Source organism: Cryptotermes secundus, unplaced genomic scaffold (assembly GCF_002891405.2).
Source record: "Cryptotermes secundus unplaced genomic scaffold, Csec_1.0 scaffold49, whole genome shotgun sequence".
NCBI lineage: Eukaryota > Metazoa > Arthropoda > Insecta > Blattodea > Kalotermitidae > Cryptotermes > Cryptotermes secundus.
Window position 1 is genome coordinate 2,830,019 of NW_019744106.1, and position 21,821 is coordinate 2,851,839.

General features: G+C 41.6%; 1 protein-coding gene across 6 annotated transcripts in view; it reads left to right on the forward strand.

The window, feature by feature from the left end:
- LOC111874338 (RING finger protein nhl-1) overlaps window positions 1-21,821 on the forward strand; it is a 98,886-nt gene that overhangs the window by 45,075 nt on the left and 31,990 nt on the right. For all 6 annotated transcript variants that reach the window (XM_023869753.2, XM_023869757.2, XM_023869752.2 and 3 more), the window contains 3 exons: window positions 7,408-7,563; window positions 14,231-14,509; window positions 15,118-16,527. In XM_023869753.2, coding sequence (XP_023725521.1) covers window positions 7,429-7,563; window positions 14,231-14,509; window positions 15,118-16,527 — 1,824 coding nt within the window. In that variant the 5' untranslated portion in view covers window positions 7,408-7,428. The remainder of the gene's footprint in view (window positions 1-7,407; window positions 7,564-14,230; window positions 14,510-15,117; window positions 16,528-21,821) is intronic.

Genomic DNA, 21,821 nt, shown 5'->3' on the forward strand with positions numbered 1-21,821 from the left:
GATTTCTATATACTCACTGCCTTAAAATGTTTCTTTTCGTTCGAACACATCGCTTATGATGATAGGTTTTGTCTGCAATATTAAGCTGAGGTCGTGAATAAGCGTTTATTAGGATAGCTTCTTTGGTTTTCCGTACATATCATTCCTGCTTCTGTATAAAACTAAAGTAGAACATTCAGGAGTCCTCAGAAATAGGAACAGTAACATCCAGACCAGTTTCGGCTTCCTGGCTGGTGTCTTTCCATGTGTTATTATTGCGGCTTGTAGCCAGTGTGGCTGCTTTCATTTTCCTTCCGTATCAAAAGTGGCATTTAGGTCGCCTCTGTGGTCTAGTGGTCAGAGTTCCTGGATACAGATCCAGAGGTCTGGGGTTCGATTCCCGGCGCTATAAAATTTTCTGAGAAGTAGTGGTGTCTGGAACGGGGTCCACTCAACCTCGTGAGGATAACTGAGGAGCTATTTCAAGGAAATAGCGGCTCCGATCTAGAAAACTGAAATTAACGGCCGTGGGGATCCGTTTAGCTGACCACACAACACCCTCTATCCGCAAAAATTGGCACTAACGTCGCCGACAAGCGGCAGTGGCTCTGTCGGTATAGTTTTCTTGCGGACTAAAAGTCATGGAGTTAATTTTTTTTTAGTTTAGCGAAGCTGGCATTTGGTATGGATCTGAAACTTCGTTTCTGTCATTATGGGGGGGGGAACAGATTGAGGGTCTTTGGGAACACAGTGCTGAGGAAGATATTTGGACCCAAGAGGGAACAAATAATAGGTCGCTGGACAAGACCGAACAATGAGAAGTTTTATAACTTGTAGTCCTTGCATAAATATAATAAGACTGATGGAGACTATGAGTATAAGGCGGGCAGGCCATTTAGCGCACACAGAACAAAATATATGTGCACACAATTTATGGTAGGAAAACCCGAAGGAAATAGGCCACTAGAAAGACCTAGACGTTAGCGTGATGATAATATTAAAATTTATCCTAGAAAAATAGGATGAGATATGAACTGGTTTCCTCTGTCTCAGGAGAGAGATCAGTGGCGGACTCTTGTGGACACCATAAGAAATCTTATGATTCCATAACATCATGCCTTTAAATTTCTCCCCCCACCTTCATTGTCTACTTTTTATTTCAAGAGTAGCAACATAGAAATTATAATAAGTTCTGAAGTGGAAGCAGCTCTAGTACCGTGTAACACTGGATTCTGAATTGTTATGTGGTTAATATATTCATTCATCTGTAATCTGTCAAGACGACAGGTCCACAGTCTCTTCCAAAACAGTTCCTCCACTTGATGCCATCTAGAGCTTTCTCCTTAAAATGAAAATATCCTCTTCTGTCCCCAAGGTCATCCAGCATCTTCGTACGTCTTCTTCCTCGTCTTCTTGTCACTTCTATCCGCCCCTCTATCTTTCCTTCAATAACTTCTTTTAGAAGGCAGTTTCTGCGTAAAACATGACCAATCCAATTAGCCTTCCCTTTTCTTATTTCGTGTAGGATATTCCTCTGCTCACTGACTCTAATTAACACTTCTTCATTTCTCACATAATCGGTCCATATATATTCGAAAAATATGCCACTTTCGTCAAGGTAATTTTACATATAATGAATAACAACAATATAGCAGCCACGCAAGGTTTATGTTTAGCTTTCTGTTTGAGGGCGATGAGTAATAGTCCATGATACGCGAAATGGGTGGAGACAGATAAGCCTACATGCAAATTTTATATGAAACATTATTATGGGTTAACAGCCACAAACAACGCCAGTACGAGATTTAAAATTTATATCAGACAAATCTATTATGAATGTGTATTGATACTATTTGTAGAGACGAAAGGACTGTGTAGTCGTTATCCTGTGGTTTTTGTTGACGTCGTGGGAGTTCGCGTTCTAAGTAACTACTAGAGATTTATATTTTTAATTGTTACACCCTTTATACGGAAGACCATTCCTTTATTTCTAGGCACTTATTTTCGATAAGATTATGCTAGAAAACGATCTATTTCACATTTGTAATAAAGTAGGCGTCATGCATTACTCCTAGACGTTTTTGTTCTTGCTCTTATGTGCTGTTTAAATTAGTGGTGGTTCTTTAATTGGCAAACACTTCCCCAGTAATTCAGTTCTGCCTGAAAACAAATTTTATTGTAAGCAGTTTTAGATATATCAGTGTTGTTGTTGTTGTTGTTATTGGAGAGGGTGGGTTTCCACATGCACTTAGACCAGATATTGGTCCATCGTGCGTCCCCCTGTGATATTCTACCAGTCTCTATACCCTACCGGTACTGGTGCGTACCATCAGTCCCGACTCAGCCAGCGAGTTCGGCCTATACTGGCTCAGCGGTATCTCGATTCTTCCCCCATCTACCAGAGGCGTTAGAGACTACTGTTGGGCGGGAAATGTCCTGAATTTGGCTCAGAGGTCCCCTTGAGACATGAGGTTCTTTTACTTGCCGTAAAGCTACCACGCCACAGGACCCACGGAGGACTTGTTCCCTGAATTTTTCCGCCCTAATAAATTCCACGACCTCCGCCGGGTTTCAACCCGCGTACCTTGAGTCACGAAGTGGGAGCGTTACCCCTAGACTACGGAGGCCGCTTTATATCGGTGTAAGGTTGAAGTCGTAGCTTCATGCTACTCTAGAAGACAGAAATGATGTAGAAGGAACTAAGTGATTCACTCGTAACCAAATTAAAAGTCATTAATTCGGCCAGGTTCACCATTAGTATCAAGTTTAGTAGGCGTCCAGTGTAATTTATATGTTTTTGAATGCACAATAAAGAAATATAAGTAATTCTCACTCATTCTGGGAAAATCAGAGAACAGTCTGAATTCCTTTCTGTGCCATCTGATACTGCATTGACGTCAAAAGTTTTTTTGAACTCTAGTTCGGATATTCACCGCACGTCTCGCACTAGTCAAAGACTGTCTGTTAATATTACACGTTAGTGAACGTATCTCCCTCTTCTTTCTGTTTTCTCTGAGCATGTTCGCCAGAATAACATTTACAAGCACGCCCCAATGGATACTTCATATGCCACAAGCCTCCTGCACACGATGCTATTGCGAAGTTACCTTGTTGTGAACATTTGGAGAAAGTAAAATGAGACCTGAATATGTTAACACTCAAGAACAGTGAAATGGGTAGTGTTTGTATCATGCATATGAGGGAGGTTAAATGCAGCCAGAGGGTGTAAATGTGAGGGAAGGAGAATATTATTTTGTTATTCACGTAGTGGGGGGTTGAGTTCAACTGGGCCCACTTGGCCCGTCGGCCACTCTTTGGCCTGTTGTACCTGCCCCGGGTGATTATATTGATGGAGAATTTGGTGGAATGAAGACTGGAAGGGGAAACCGAAGTACTCGGAGAAAACCTACCCCAGCGCCACTTTGTCCAACACAAATCCCACTTGACCAGACCCGGGTTCGAACCCGGGGCGCCGCGGTGGAAAGCCAGCGACTAACCGCTTGAGCTATGGCGCGCCCTTAGCAAGTACAATAAGTTCTAAGATGGACTTAACCTTGCTTTCACGTCCTACTATGCGTCATTCACATGACGATGATACCAAAGAATACGTGTATATATAAGGAAGGAAATAATTAGTAATAATTTGTATACGTAAAGGTAAAAAAAACATCCCTGTAACAAGTCTTGAAGGCCCATAGGGTTGTGAGACGTCGAGGCTCCCACATTTTCTCTAAACAGTCGGCTCATAAATGGTGGTAAGGTTGTCAGCCTTACGCACCGGCCGCCCTTTACCATCCAGGAAGATTCCTGGTATGCATTTCTGTCAGAGGATGAGTCAACCCCAGGGCCATGATGCTGATGGAAAGGTTAGGACAATTGAAAAACCCAAAGAACTAGTCGGGACTCTAACCCGCGACCTTCCGGCTTGTAGCATAGTGCCTCAACTAACTACGCTACCGGGTGCCCCAAATTTATATACGTGGACTTTATAGTAATGTCTGCTGATTCTAATACATTTATATTTGCCCTATATAACCTCAAACTGTCACAAGGTTCATGATTGTTAACACATTAAATTCGGCATAACCTCAGACTGTCAAAATTGTTGTTTTATTGGTATGACCACGGTTTATCTCCTCACAAAATGTCAGCTGCTTTTATCCATGGTTAGTTAGCTCTCTGATTCCGAAACCTGGATACGATTTCGGGCGGGCGTGATCTTGTGTGTACTGTCTATGTTCTGAAATAGGAATTACCTCAACAAAAGCTACAGATGCCAAATCCATTCACACTAAGGGGTGCTACGTCGCTCCTACCATGCAAGTTCTCAGAGCCGCCAGTTTTACGTTATTTATGAGAGAAAACTAAGAGCCGGGATAGCTCAGTCGGTATAGCGACTGGCTACGGGCTGCACGAGCAAGGGATTGCAGTTCGAGTCCCTGTGGGGTAAGAATTTTCGCTTCTCCGTTTCTTCCAGACCGGCTCTGTGGCCCACCCAGCCTCCTATAGAATGGGTATCGGGGGCTCTTTTCCCGGGGGTAAAACTACGGGGACCGGTCACGGTAGCCGAGCGGTCTAAGGCATGCACTGTCTTCGATCGCTCGGAAGCCAGGATCGTGAGTTCGAATCCCACTCAGGGCATGGATGTTTGTGTGTTTTTTTTTCTGTGTTTGTCTACAGGTAGTGGCCTTGCGACGAGCTGATCACTCGCCCAAGGAGTCCTACCGTATGTGTAAGATCGAGAAAAACCGAAGTGAACGGAGAAGTTCATGGAGGTAGGCCTAGGCCCACTGTGGCTGTAGTGCCAAGAAAAAAAATATTACAGGGGCGTGGAGGTGACCACTCACCTCCAGCTAGTGCCGAGGTCAAGAAAACATGGGTCTATACATCCACTCCACCATACGTCTTCATAGCATAGTGCTTAATTAGTTAAGCACAAGGACAACTTTACTTTTTTATGAGAGATAGCTGGGTAATGGTGAACGGAGAAGTTCATGTAGGTAGGCCTATGTCCACTGGGGCTGTAGTGCCAAGGGGGAAAAAACTGAGTAATGACTGATGATGGTGAAATTCTTAATGACATGACAAATTTCATCAAAATTCCTCTATTAATTCGAGAGTTCTTAAGGGAGGAGGAACAGAGAAGGGATAATGTAAATGTATGTTTCCGCATGAATGAGGAAGGTAGAATAAAACTGTGTCTTGGAAAATAAGAGAGCAAGGATGACTATGCTCTACTCATGACCTACGAACTTCGAGATTGTGCCGTTTGCCGTGTCCACAGCAGTGCTTCAGGTGGCAAGCAGAGCATCTAAATTTAAAGCCCGGCAGCAGCAGAAGGTTAGGTCTGCAATGAGAGCATCAGAACTGGGTCACCCTCATCACACCGTAAACATCATCACGACTCAGAGTAACGAGCAAGATAGCTCAAGCGATAACGCTTTTGACTTATATTCTGGAAGTGTTCGGTTCGAGTCCTGGATAGAACATCGATTAACCTGACTAGTTTCTGGCTGTTTTCCTTCGTCCCTTCGCCCAAATAGCTAGGTAATTCCCTAATTAAGGCCACGGAAGCTTTCATCCACATAATTTTCAGTTCCCTGTTCACCATCATCTGTTCATTCGAGGCTACATTTGAACTGCACGTGTCTTTAAATAAACTATAAAAGCGACATTCAACTAAACGTGTTCTGGTACAACACCTCTTTCTTTACCTCGTACAGAGCTGCAACAAGTTCGCCTCTGACTCTGTTGCCGTCATGCAGCTGCAACAGAAATGGCAATTACTGTCTTCTGGGATGTGGTCGTATAGTCTGGTAAATATTCACCAACGTTTCGGACGAATTACCTGTCTGTGCGAAAAACTCTAAGGCAAAAATACGTAAGAAGTGCCTCCATTGATTCACTCTTAGACGCAGCACTCACCCTCCTCTTTTGTATCACTGACGGTTTTCCCCTGCTCGATTCCTGTGTGACAGGAGACATGAGTGGGGGGTGGAGCCTGAAGCTCAAGCTCTGCTCGAAGCTGTGTGTAGACAACCCCTCTGAAAGAGTAAGATCTTGTGACGTGCAAAAATGAATAAAGTTTATGAAGTGAGAAAGGCCTTTGGATCTGACAACATTCGCAATGAACGCCTTAGGTGCCTGGTACGTCTAACATATTTATCCTATCATTACATAACCATATGTTCCGACATGTTTGCAAGGATGCGTAAAGTCCCCCCAAAATTTACGTTTTGTTAGCCTCTTGCCCAGACCGGCAAACTGATCGAGGAAGCCATTCCGAAATTTGCCAAAAGACATTTCGAAGAAATGGACCTGAGTATTCGTTTCCATGCTCATCACAGGGTGACAGATATTCCAAGTTTTGTGGACAGGGTGACCTTAAATTTCGACAGATATTCTTGCGGATGCGATACTCTTGCATGGCGAAAAAGTCTTAGATAGAGAAGGGCACCCAAGCTTATTGTTTAAATTTACATAAGTACAGCGCCATCACTATAGCGACTGGCTACAGGCTGGACGACCGAGGGGTCGGAGTTAGACTCCCCATAGGGTCAAGAATTTTCTCTTCTCCACGTCGTCCAGACCGGATCTGGGGCCCACCCATGTTCCTATCCAATGGGTACGGGGAGAGAGTTCCTCGGGGATAAAGCGACAGAGACGTGAAGCTGACCACTCATCTACAACTAGTGCCGAGTTCAAGAAAATGTGGATCTATACATCCACTCTCCCATAAGCCTTCATGGTATAGTTCTTAATTAGTTAAGCACAGGGGCAACTTTACTTACTTTACTAAATACCACGCTAATTACCTCATTTCTGTCAAACAGAATATTCAGATCTTCGATTGAGGGTATTTACAACCAAAGAAATAGAAACAGCAGTGCCACAAGTCGCCCTCCTGTCCTCTCTCTTTTACAGACCACATAAATGATGCCCCTCAAATATCCATTGGCTACCTAGCTCTCTTTGCTCACGACACTTTTCGACAGATCGCAAAGAAATGTGTGTTTCCAGAAAGCTGGACCGCTACCTCACTTCAATGGAGACTTGGTACGAGCGCTGACCTAATCCTTCCAGCCGCATTATGGCCCTGTGGTCCACTCCACCTCTAACAGAAATCAGTACCAGGAATCTTGTTGGGGGTTAATGGCGGCCGGCGCGTAAGGTTGACAACCTCACCACCATCTGTAAGCCTACACTTAGAAAATGTGGGAGCTTCGACGTCTCACAACCCTATGAGTCTCCACAGCCTGTTACAGGGATAGATTTACCTCTTTCACCAATAGACACAATACTTTACAGATGCTGACAGCGGGGTAAAATATGACCCAAAATTTAGATCGAAACCCGGCCTTGCATTTACATGTCCAGGTGATTGTAATCTTTATTTTCTTACCTTCAAAATTTCTAATTTCTTTACAGAAGTATTAAGCTGAAGGCAGCATGGAGCAGTTCGAGCAGCTGTTGACGTGCGCCATCTGTCTGGATCGCTACCGAAATCCGAAGTTGCTGCCATGCCAGCACTCCTTCTGCATGGAACCTTGCATGGACGGCCTGGTGGACTACGTCAGGAGACAGGTAGCCCTGCGTTACGATTTCAGCAATCCATTTCATATCTCTCATTGCTCTTCACAGTCACTTGATGCGATACAAGTATACTGCAGACGTTACCAATATTGCACACCACAAAGTTATAACCTGTGTTTCTTCGTACAAGTAATAACTTATCTACGTGTAGGCAATTCGATTCACTACTTTTCACATAGGCCTGTATGCGACATTCATTCTTGGGATCTTCATCACTTTAGGCCTACACACAACATCCAGGCACATGTACGATTCCTTTTTTTTTTTTCCCCCTTAACATTTCAGGAATACACGCGCAGCGCAATATTCTTTTACACGGGTTTAATTTCCTTTATTGTCCCGAAATACATGTTAGGTGGGTCCCTTGTCACCACGGCATGGCTCGTCCTCAGTCGTAGGTGGGTGGACAATATTAAAATGGATCTTAGAGAGGTAGGATGGGATGGTATGTATTGGATTGATCTGGTTAAGGATAGGGACCAGTGGAGGGCTCTTGTCAACACGGTAATGAACTTTCGGGTTCCATAAAATGCGGGAAATTCTTGAGTAGCTGCAGAATTGGCGGCTCATCTAGAAGGGCTCAGCTTCATGAATAAGTAAGTAAATAAGGCCGCGCCATAGCTCAAGCGGTTAGTCGCTGGCTTCCCACCGTGGCGGCCCGGGTTCGATCCGCAATCTGGTCAAGTGAGATTTGTGGTGGACAAACTGGCGCTGGGGCAGGTTTTCTCAAAGTACTTCGATTTCCCCTGCCAATCTTCATTCCACTAATTACTCCACAATCACCCTCACCTATCATGTGGGGCTGGTACAACAGGCCAGAAGTGGACCCAGATGGACTCCATCCCCCCACTATGCGAACTAAAAGAATATATATATATACAATCATAACTACCAGTTTAGATTAGAGCAAGCTTCGTTTAATTGTTGTAGGTAGTAAGAGACTTCAGTAATCCTACATTGTATTTGAAAGGCTATTACTGATTGTTGAATACACAAGTCCAGAAATATATGCACGTTTCAACATTTTCTGAGTGGCCGCTCTCTGTAGTACAAGTGAAATATCTGAAAAGTGGTTACTGAACATAGAATGTCTGTCTCGTATTTAAAAAAAAATCTTTATAAAATATTTTTCTTTTCGACAAAAATTCTCGAGTTAGCTTGAGGTGCCCTTATAAAAAATGTAGGTTTCAAAATAAATTTTACTTCACTTTAATTTGGTTGTAATCAAAAGTGTAATATAAAGATTAATTATTATAAAAGTTCCCAGTATCAAATTTCATGACAACCTGTTAAACTGTTCTCTAGTAATTTACGCCTATTGACACATGGATGGCGTGACTCTAATACTCATTGAACATGAATGGGAAGACGCATAATAGGCACAGAAGAAAAACTGAAAGCTGTTGAATTATAAATCACGTTCACACCTCAGCTATATTACAAGAATCAAAGGACGTTTCGGGTGATATCTCCATTTCTTATATCTCCTGATAAAAAAAAATCGAGTTTCTTTAATTTTAACATACAAATGGTTTTCAGAAGAACCTTTGTGACATAAACTGTGTCACTGTTAGAGTATAAGATTTTTAATGAAAAATCATTAAAAAAATCACACCTGAGTAAAACTCCAATACAGTAATTAAGTTGATACTTAAGTGAACAAAAAGAAAAAACGAGTATGTATAATAAATGTAAAAAAATATGAAAAATAAAGCCCTACCGGTTAATCTCTCAGGCCTATTGTTTCAGTATGTTCAGTATACATTCTTAATTAAGCGAAAATTATCTCGGTAACCAAGTCTCTCGTTGAGAAGCAGTGCCTCAGGAACATGAAGCCCATACCTCAGGGAAGTGACGACCATTTCAGCATCAGCTCAGGAACGTGACACCGATTTTAATATCCAATCAGGAAAATGACACCCATTAACACCGGTAATTTACGCCAATTTCAATATTGTTACAGGAATATGAGGTTCATTTTAACGTATACTAAGGAACGTAAAACCCATTTCGATATTAGCTCCCTAACTTAGCACCAAGTTTAACATTTCTACTTCAAATTTTCAAAGATATAAGCTTGTTCATCTTAGGTGCCAATTTTTACGGAAAAAAAAAATATTTGCATGTTTCGGGATATAGTTGTATTTCTTTGAAAATATATTAGATCAGCTTTGCCTACATGTTAAAAATGTATCCTTCTGCGGAAAACAATGAAAAATTTGTCATGTCTAACTCAGCAAAATGTAGTAAATTTAAATGTCCTCTAGACCTAAATTAGGATACTAAAGCCAATAGACGTCAACTGAAGAGAAACGCAGAATTACGAGTATAGGATTCAGGGAGCAATGAAAGGTAGAGCCGAAATGTAACTCTCCCTTCCAGCATCTCTTCACTGGACAAACTAGCCAGCACTATGCTGATGTACAAGCAGCTTGCTTTTCATATTCTTTATGCATTTTATGTTTTATTTCCTCTGTTAATAGCTCGAACTACATATTCCTTCCAGTGTATGTATAGATGTCAAATGGTAGAATGGTTAGCAAATTATAAATTGGAAAAGAGCTTGAAGAAAGCGTTCATGGCTTCATCTGAAATAATTTGCCTGGAGGCACTGAAAAAATTCACATTCTGAGTTTAGAATAGAGGACCTTCTGAATATGAAGCAGGAGTGTCATCGAGTCTAATGCCACTTTAGGTGAGGTACGCCGTATGTCTGCTTTGTTTCTGCTGGCACCTTATTCATGAAACCTTGAGGGTTAATGAATAGTAGGTGGCAGCCCTCCAGGGTGATAACGACTTCATTCACATTAGACAACCGCTCGTGCCAGAGCGAGGCAACACAGTGCATCGGCTTCCAAGTTTCCAGTTGCGACAGAAATACTGAATGTTGTGTTAAATTCTGGGAAGAACTTATGACGCCCGCTTTCGCAGGCTTTCGTAATGCTTAGACACTAGTGTAAATTTACATTAGTTAGTACTGACGCGCATAAATTTCTGACGCTAGGTCGCCATGGCACCTGCATTTTTCAGGATGACGCTTAGAATTTTCTAGCCCGTTGTATTATTAGTGGCATATGAAGTGCGGAGACATGAACAAAGTAATTTATTTTCTTATTTCCTTAATCCTTTCATATCTTTGTCGCTTTCGATGTTTTCTCGATTATTGTTTTCCCATCCCTTCTACACTTCGTCCCTTCGTCGTTGTCTTCACCTTCCTTTTCTCCTTCTCCTTTACATTATACCAGTTCCACCACTTCTCTTCTATCGTTCATATATTAGTATTTTTACGCTTTTCCCTAGTTCCTCCCATATCCGTTTCTTATCCCTTTGTCCATCCTACCGTAATTCGTCTTCCAATATCTTAGACACGGCCCTCTAAATGAAGTGCGTATCATTTTATTTAGACATTTCAGTTGTCTTTTCACTTAAAAATTAGCAAATTTCTTACCCGAGGACGTTGTGGATTTTTCCGGTTCTGAATTTTTAGGTTGCTCCTAAATGCAAAGGAAATTTCTGTAGGCACAACATATTGCGCTTGCAGGTTTCTTTTAGGCAGATATTCTATTGACCTTTGTTACTTGTACAATACTTTGTCCTTGACCTCAGGATCCTTCTTAATGGTGAGAGCTCTGACCATTGGTCTCTGCGCTGTGTAATTAAAATTACCTTTTGTGTGCCAGTCTTGCATTTGATAAACAAATTGTAAATATTTTCATTGGGGCCTTGTGTATTTTGTAATCAGTATAACTAACAAGGCACGCTGCTGAAATCGCTCCCGAGAGAATTCGATTCACATCACCGTGAAGGTTCGTCTAATGATTATACTATATTTTTTATGTAGTTTCCCTATTTAAAAAAGTAAAAGGAGACTTACGAGATCGCTATGCTCTGTGCGTCTGTGTGTCCCGACCTGAAGCCATTGTTATGCAACGGTTTGGTAAACACATTACCGCTGCAACGAATACGCACGCAAAAGAGAAGTGTTGCATGCGATGTTTTCTATGCTGTCCTCATCTTATGAAATATTCAATTTTTAGTGAAAGAATAGCAGACGATTAATTTTCCCAGAACTTCTTGTTTAGTCCCTTTTTCGGCATTTTTAGTGACTGCCTTTCACGGGACATTTACCTTACGAATTGCATAGAAATCCCATAGCAACCTCGTTGGGTTTTCTACATTCACGTTATTAATCGAGCTATTTAAATTAAAAAGTTCCTCATTTCTTAATGACCTTTCTCCTCCATTTCCATCTTCAGTCTCCCTCCAGATATTTTCATATTCCCCGTTATTTCTGAAATATTATAAAATAACGTTCAAAGTAAGAGGCATTGTTTTATAACCATAAAACACTCGGTAATGTAGTCGGTCTCGCCTGGACTTCTTTCGCCACCGCTGCAGGCAGTGGGCGTTGAATGCAACTGCGGCCTTCCTCGGATGACGATGCCAATGGTTCCTCTGCTTGGGGAGCCGTCGATACCTCTATCCTCCGCACTTTTCTCGCGGTTGTCGTAGTGACAAGCTGGGATGGTAGAAAGACGGAGAGGCGCCAGTAGACGCCAGTCTCGTGGCTACAAATTTGTACATTTGTTCGGGTAACGTCGTGCAGGATGGTGATTAGCTTTGGCTGGCATCGGTACAGCAGGAAGATCTGGTCTCTAGGTCTTAATGGGCCTGCCCTAACAGGACAGAAACAACCTGTTTGCACGCACACACACCATGATCACGCAGGCGTACCTCAGAGGGAGATTTCATTATGCAACATACGTATATACGTATACTGGCGCTGATAATTACACTTATGTTCACAGGAATCCACTTTAATAACATGATGTACTTCAATTAAGTCAAAATGACTAAATAAATTGTCGTCATTCACACTGATCATGAATAAGTAATGTATCTCAGCTTGCCGAATAGTTAATTGTTTGTTAGCTTAGTAATTGCGAAGAGCGCAGATTCTGCGTCCTACCGCTTGAAAAGACTGGGACTGGAGTCCGTTTAGAAGTATTTCTTCTGGGGCGGTAGACATCTGAGGATTTCCAGCTTCGGTCACAAGTTACCTCCCTCAGAATCTCGGCGTTTTTAAAGTTCGCAATCAGCTGCCTCTCTAAAGGAAATCTCGACCTTAAGACCTCAAAGGCACTACAGAAAGGACCTTGATGGATAATCCCGAAAGCGTCAGCTCAAGGAATTCCTACTACAGAATTAACGACTGCACTTATCTCTCAAATCTCAGGTTCGTAAAGAGAAGCCGGGGTCTCGAAACTTCACAGAATTCTAAGAAAGACGACCAACGCTTCCGGTCTCCCCAGTAAGAACTGGCCTGAGTTGCTCACAAGAGTGCATGAATGATATCCTCCCTCTTCTGGGTTCCCAACGCGTGCAAACACAAGTTAATCACTTTAATTAATATTACTTAAAATTAAAGCCATGTCGGGCGATTGCAGTGATAAACGGAACCTTCCTTTTCACTTCAATTCAGGCGACAATGTAATTGTTGAAAATATTTCCCCAAAGCACTGTCTCCAAGATAGATTGTTGACATAACACTGAATATGAGTCACATCTCTACCAAAGAAGCCCAAATTCATCTAATTGCAAATGTCGTTGGGTGGCTTAGCAGAGAACGTTGGCTCAAGCCGAAACGCTCACGACATGCATGCGACTTCAATCACGACCAACACACAGGCTATACGGACCATGGATAATCATGAATTTCCTCAGTCTCCTCAGGTGAATAACGGGTTAGTTCTTCGGATTAGGCCACGACCGTATTTTCCCCAGTCGTTTCATAAAAATGAAAGGTTATCTTCATCTCTCATTTGACGCTTATTAATCCCTGCAGGTGTTGCTCCCTGTAAAGTCAGTTGCTTTTACATCACAGCATGGAGTTTCCTCAGGTTATGGATGGAATAGACTAATAGAGGACTCCACATATCTACAGTTGTGTAGCCGAAAAGTTTGTCAGTTTGGAGGGGACTAGCAATACCGTAATTATTTTTGTGTTGCCAAATATGACAAAGAGTCTCCAAAGCGCCATAAACAGAGACTTGATATATAGAAATTGTAATGTCAGTAGGAGAGCTAGATACGTGTACATAGCAAACACCGGGACGATGGAAAATACCTTTAAATTTTAGCCTGCATATATCAAGGAAAGTGAATATTTTGGAGTTCTAGGCGTAGGTGGGACATTAATATGAAAATGGATTTAACAAACTCCGTGTTCTCTAGTCCGCAAGTGACCGCCGCTTGTCGGCGAAGTTAGTGCCAACTTTAGCTGATAGAGGGTGTCACGTGGTCAAAGTAACGGACCCCCATGGTCGTTAATTTCGGTTTTATTGACCGGAGCAGCTATTTCCTTGAAATAGCTCCTCAATTATCCTCACGAAGCTGAGTTGACCCCGTTCCAGGTCCACTACTTCTCAGAAAATCAGGTAACTCCGAGAATCGAACCCGGGACCTCTGGCCCTATAGCCAGGAACTCTGACAACTACACCATAAAGTTATTTGAAAATGGATTGATTTGAAAATATATGGCAAAGGTAATGAATGTTCGGATCCCTGAAAGGAGGGAAGTTATTGACCAGTTTGTTGATGAACAAGTACTAAAGAAGAACATCGCCAGCTTACGCAGATAACTCTGGTGCTGCTGCAGGTGAAGTGTCCGGAATGTCGGGCGGAACACAGGATCCCGTACCAGGGCGTGCAGGGCTTCCCGACCAACGTGACGTTGCAGAGGTTCCTGGAGTTGCACATCGAGATTACAGGCGAGCTTCCCGACCCGACGAGTGGTCAGGTCATGGAGAGGTGCAACGTTTGCTCGGAGAAGTCCTACTGCTCCATGTGCGTCCATTGCGAGAAGAAGATTTGTTCCGACTGTAAGGGGGCGCACATGGACATTCTGCGCCGTGAAATTGCGCGCATCAACAATCAGGTGAGTCTAGAATCACAGATAACCTACAGAACCCAGCAGCCGAACCAGAGTATGTACTTCCCCTGTTTTAGTACTAGCTCCATATAACAGAGTCCTGTATCAGAAGCCAATAGTTCAATTGGTGAAGAATTTCCCTGCTTCTTGTAGGACAAAATTTTAGTATCATTTTTTAAAGAACCTATTACTGGGCCCTATCCTCAAGCAGTTAAATCCAATTTGTACTCACATATTGTACAATATTTCTTTGTGATCCATTTTAATACTATCCTTCCACGTCTAGGTCTAGATCTCCAAAATGAAAATTTCCTTTCGCTTTTACCTGACAAATATTCTGTGGCCACTTCTCATTTCTCCCAACTTACGCTTCACAGTCCCTTGACTCGTGCACCGGAATAATATTTGGAAGAATATAAATTGTAGAGCTCTTGATTATATTTGTGTATTTTTCTAAATTATCCTGTTATGTTATCATACTTATGCCCAAATATTTTCCTCAACAGTTTGTTCTCAGAGGCACTATTTTTATGTTAAAAGGTAGAATTCAGAAGTTACCTTCACCGGTTTTTCAGATTCTTACCTCTGTTTGAAAAGCCGATGTACTGTTACAGGTGCGTCGAGCACTACACCGGTTGCAAGACTCCTTGGCTCTAGTCGAGAAGAACTCCCTTAGCCTGCAACAGAACTGCACCTCGGTCTCAGAAGAGATTGACGAGATCTACCGGCGCCTTAACAAAGCTCTCAAGGACCGCACCGAATTCCTAAGGGGAGAGATAGATCGTTACCTCTCCACGGAACTGCGGAATCTATCAACACTGAAGGAGAATCTCGAGCTAGAGATATCGAATATACAGAGCAATTGCGATCTGGCAGACAAACATATGACAGATGCCGTGGAGTGGGATGATTGTGAACTCATGGACGCCAAAGACATATTTCTGAAAACGGTTGAATTCATCCGGAATTTTGAGTACGAAAATTCCGACTATAATCGCAAAGTGAGATTCTCTATGTCGACCGATCCAAATCAGTTGGTTCTGCACGTAGCTGGATACGGAGAGCTGACAATCAACATGCCGCATCAACCATTTGTAGGCGTTGGGGGAAGTGGAGGTTCAATTGTGACTAGTAGTAGCAGTACTGGCCTTCTTCAGCCCCCAGGCGGACCTGGACTGATGAGGTCCAAAAGCGACCACCGTCTCGCGTCCCAATTTAGGCAACAGGAAGAGCGAGGTGGATATGATAGAGGATATGGAGATGGCAGTGGAGATCCCAGTGGTACATCAGGCCGAGTGTCTCCTCTTGGGGGACGCAAGTTCGGCGAACGCTACCCACAGAATCGTGGAGGCAATGACAGGTATGAACAGCAGCAATCCCGCTATGGAAGTCGCTCGGGCGGCGGTGGCGACTACTCCGGAGAGTTCGAATCACCCTATGATAACGACGGCAACAGGCCGCGGTCCAAATACAGGTCGAGATTCTCCCGACACCATGGCGAGAACGCAGATTCGGACAACGATACGCAAGGAAACCGGTCAGTCCGCTTCTCCGAAGGCCATCATAAGGAGCGAGAGCGGGTGCTGGACACTGAGGACGTGGCTCGGGGGCCGCTAAGCGGCATCACTCGCCTCTACGATTCGCCACGTGTCATGAAACGCCTGCAGGAATCTGAGCAGCGCGGCAAGAAGAAGGAGACGGTGCAGCCTGCCCCAACGACACAGCAGCAGGTGAAGACCCCACAGCAGGTACCAAAGCGCACGCAGCGCCAAGTTAGCGAGGAGGATGAAATCTCCAAGATAAAGCGAGCCAACAAGTCGGGAACTTCAACATCTTCAACAACCGATACCACAACCCCGGCATCTGCTGATGTCGGCAGGCCGGTGTCAGAACGGGTCGCTGCCCTGAAGACAACGCGAGACACGTCATCGGATGACAGAGACAGCAGCCAACCCTCGTCACCCACAAGCAGGATGCCGCCCTCCGATATATCGTCACCGAACAGAAAAACGCCAGGAGCTGAGGTGAGTGAAGGTTTTTAAGACGTTAGTTATTTCTGCAGAGCATCCACATAAGTGTAACATCAACGAAGGGAATTCAAAAGACAAATCCCTGTATCTGAACTGTTGAGACACTGAAAAGTAAGATGTTTTGTCTGTAAAACTTCACATGCATAAGCAAGCTTCAGTAATGAAAGACGAATATTGAAATATGCTGAGAAGCTTGCTTATATGCAATTTAATGTAATTTTCTATACCTCAGTTTCTTGCGGCCGGAGATAATTTTGTTGATTCGCTTTTCAGGGATATGCGCGTAGAAAGTTGAATGTTTCCAAGAATTCTGGCAAACATTGTATTTGCCATCTGTAGAGTAATCACTTGAGGTAAGCCCTCATATTTATCTCACAGTGGCTGATGAGTCGGAGGTGAAGACCTGTAAGGATGTAAAATAGGAGTGCCGTGCTATCCGCTACGTGGTCAGAATATATTTCATGGCACAAACACACACACCAACTGGCTCTACAGCCCTTTGTGGGCCTTAGCCTCCCACACCAACAGCCTCCAAGAATCCCTGTCCGTTGTAGTGGATCTCCACTCTTTAACTGTCTTCTCTGACGTCATCAAACCACTTCTATTTTAGTCTACCTCTTACTTTTTTAGTACAGAGCTTCTCATGCAGCATTTTCCGTGACATTCTGCTAGCATCCATTCTTTCTACATGTCCCAGTCAGTCGATTCTTCTTGCCTTTATAAATCTAACTGTATCTTCTTTCTTCTATACTTCATCTGCTTCTTCATTGTTTCTAGTTCTCCACTGCTCTTCCTGTTTTAATGGCCCGTACATTTTCCTAATCATTTTTCTTTCAAATCTTCTTAAATTGTTTTCATCCTCTTTCATAACGCCCGGGGCACGCGGTAGCGTAGTTGGTCGAGACACTATGCTATAAGCCGGAAGGTCGCGGGTTCGAATCCGATGAGGTGATTTTTTTTTATTTACCTAATCCTTCCAGCGGCATTATGGCCTTGGGGTCGACTCAACCTCTAACAGAAATGAGTACCAGGAATATTCTTGGGGGTAAAGGGTGGCCGGCGCATAAGGCTGACAACCTCCACGGCCAGTTAGAGGGATAATTTTACTTTTTTTTTTTACTTTTTACTTCTTTAACACCCTCGTCTCACTGCTGTATGCTACTACAGGGCGTATTAATGTTTTCTATATTTTCATTTTCATATTCATGTTTACGATTCAAGGCAGGGGTATGAATTTTTTCCCTTGGCACTACATCCATGCCGACTCTGAGGGCCTAATATGCCTCCTTCAAAGTAAACACAGAGGAAAAATTGCGGGCCCCAAATCAATCAGAACGTGAAGCTAACTACTCATCTGCCCTCTGTCTGAGACCTAGAAAGCACAGAGATTTATTTTCAGTCTTCCATACGTCTGCATGGATCCATCCCTAATTGCTGGGAATCTGTTTAAAGTTACGAGACAATAAATTTCTAAATATTATCCGGAATGGAACTGAATAACAACTGTCTTACACATTAATGGATGCTCTGCAAGTTCTAGTGTTTAATAAATGTGTGTTGATTTGCTGTTACGCGTTTAGAACGGGGTTTGTCAAGAAAGTAGATCTTGACATTGCCATCCAACTATACAAACAATAATAACATTTACACTAACACGTAAAAGAGACATTTCACAGATTGGAATATATTATGAATAAATCCTAAATCCATACGCGTTCAACCATGCTAGTCTTGAGACATTGAACATATTGAGTTGAATAGAAGATTAATGTAATACCTATAGACTTATTGAAAGCACTTGAATATCTTTTTATGTGAATAATATTTTGGTTCAATTTAGGGGGATTTCCTGAACTAATGCGTAATGAGCCACATGCCGTCTACTCGAATGCGCAAGATTTCATTTTTACACAATTCAGAATCACATTGCATTGCCTCCTGATAAAGAAAACTGAAAAATTAAAGTTTGATCTAATTGTTATAAGGAACAAACAACTTAACTGGAAAAAGAGTCTAGTTTTAATTACAGTTGTTCTATGAAGTATTTAACACACCTCACTTCAAGCTAATCAGAGAATATAAACCATATTATCTTCTTTGATTATATACTTTTTAATATTATACTCTCATTTACACCTTGGTCTCTAGAACGTTCTCTTCTCTTTTTGTCTTGCGACTCATAATGTGTGTGTATTTTCCATCTTCCCGGAACTTGTTCTACGTTACTTCTTTTGGCTTGTTTTGGACTTCATCCATCGTCTGGTATGTAAAAGACAAAAGACCACGACGTTTCGGAGACTGGAGCTGTCTCCGTCTTCAGGTGGGTAGGGAAGGATAAACCTACTCAGTTGAGCCCGTTAGAAAGAGCTAGTCGCTGGTGCAGTGATTGAGACTAACTCTTCAGATGCAGTCTCCGAAACGTCGTGGTCTTTTGTCTCTTACATACCAGACGATGGATGAAGTCCAAAACAAGCCAAAAGAAGTACAGTATACACCATCGTCGGAATCCTTTCAAGTTTGTTCTACGTTGCATTTACTTTTGCCACTGTTTTCAGTTAAATTGACCCAGTGATCATTTAGGCAAGTATTTCCAGAAGCGTATGAAGGAGAAATATCATTGTTATTACAAGGCAATTTTCGCGTCATGTTTGGATATATAAAGTAATATTATTTACATTTTTCCAAATACAGTTTTCCGTTAATTTTCACCATAAATTCTGTCCAACCTCCCATTGCGATTATGCAAACAGTTCGAGGAAGAACCGGTGTTTCCTATATTCACATTTTTGCATACTGAGCGTGGGATATCTTGCAGTATTTATATGGCTTTTGAGAAGATAACTTAAAATTTCTATCTCTGGTTTGTCAAAAATATGCTGTAGGTTGCTATGGAAATTACTAAGAGAAGGTTTCTTTCGCTTATATTAAAGCGGCGTGCCTAAAAATAAACAAGTAGACAAGGCACGGCTTAAACTGAGGCATAATTTACTAGTTACTCATTTATTTGCAACTTCCGAGCGACCATATATAGTAAGGACGATGAACACAGATTTGAAGGATGAAATTAGCTTCAGAATTGCTCCCAGGGGACAGAGGTCGGTAAGTTCACGTTCTTACACGTTTCATACAAGAAATATAATTGATGAACGCATAATTAGGAGATGGTGTCTCTTTCAGTTTAATAAGCTAATTAATTCGTTACGCCTTGGTCTACAATGAAATTTGTCTGACTACTTCATTTTGGTAAGCATTTCTCCACTATAATGAGTACTTCACGTATATATAAAACTTATTTCGAAATGCATCAGAACCCTTCGAGATGGCTTGTAAAATAAATCCAATGCATATATAAAATGTTGTTTACATTAATATTTATACATTTGGTTTCACATATTTTATTACATATTCTGTGTATTTAACAAAGTACAAGAAACAAATTAGTTAATAGACTTAATGTAGGTAATGTCGCAGCTGTCACTTAGAATCTAACCATAGAAACGATGTTTTTGTAGACTAGCGTGTGTAGTATCTCTACTGTTGTTAACTTTGTTCAGAATGTATTCATGATAATTATAAGACAATGTAGTATAATTAGGCATGTGAGATTCTTAGATTTTCGATTTTAGTTCAAGGAAAGACATATCTCGATATAGATATGAACGTCGATTTTTCGATCTAAATTTCGAGAATTTTCATACTACTGCTTTTGCTTTTGCTCCTGTGCCACGCAAAATATCCGATTCACCGAATATGGCCATAAAATTGATCTTTTAGGTGCAATGATTTGCGAATATTTTTCAATATAAAGGGATCTGTTAGCAAAAGAGATAATTACTACGGTGTGGTGCAGTGTGAGAACCTTTTTGTAACAATGAACATTCTCATTGTCGTCTCAATTTTCGAATTTCTTCAAAATTCATTTTTCGATCTCCTGTCGAACTGAAAAGTCATTTTCGCATATAGCTAAATGTAATATAATATAATGTAATATATAATGTTAAGTAATATGACAAATTAAATAAAATACAATATAATAAAATATAAATATACTAATATAAACGAAGTTTTATTCTACAAATAGCAGAAGATATATATACTCCACGCATTCCAAATTTAAATAAAAAAAATCTGCTCTTGTTAACTCATTGACGTACGGCTGTCGGCCGTCCGCCAATTTCAATGGCGCTAGCAGCGTATAATCCTGGGAACCGTGATCGAATATAAATCAGAATAGTTTTCATAGTGAGCAAAAATATACAAAAGCTTATGACGTTTTATAATTGTGTTTGCAAAAATCGTAATTAAATTTGTGATAGATACTTTGACAAAACGGAATTGCATAAGCTTCCAGTGATTCCATGCTGTCGAATTTGTGTATGATGCCGTGTTGATCACTTATTCCAGAATGCTTTTGTCATGATCTACAACATTTTGAGAAACCTTGGTCTAGTTACTTTGTCATAAATACATCAAAACTCTTAAAACTTCTATAACGTTCTATTTCCAGTTTACGGAGAATACTTGATGTCTGTCAAAAACTCTTCCCTACAGGGTGGCAAGTAACCCCATCGGCATGGTCTTCTGTCAGTATTTTCTGATTTCTTGTTAAATTAACTTCTTTGTGCTGTTACTTATACATACATTAACACTTTATAACTAAGAGAATGCAAGAAACAGTAGTTTTGATGTGTAAAGCTGTAGAGATCAAACCTAGAACACAATTTATGTAATCAATCTATTAACACTAGTCGAAGGCAAATAAAAACTTTCTTACCTTCTTTATAGGCTTCCGAAATTTATTACAAATAACATGGACTTTCTGTGTTTAATCAGAAGAAAATATGAAAATGTTTTGCATCAACTTATAGCTTATCAAAAATAAATAAAATAATTCTACAATCTAGACATTCCAAAGGAACCTATACCAAATTTCGACTCTGCCATTCAGTATGGTCTAGAAATTTCAGCTTAATCTGAAAAGGAATGTGACATTTCTATACATGAAGCATTACAGCATTGAATCACTCACTCGTGGAGCTGAACCCTTCTTGAAAAGCCGGCAATTGCACAGCTACTCAGGAATTTCCCAACATTTTATGAAACCCGAGGGTTCATTATCATGTTCACGAGAGCCCTCCACTGACCCCTATCCGAAGCCAGATCGATTCAATCCATACCATCCCAACCTATCTAAGATCCATTATCGTCCACCCGCCTACGTCTTGGTCTTGCCAGTGGGCTCTTTCTGGCTTTCCCACCAATATCCTATATGAATTCCTCTTCTCATC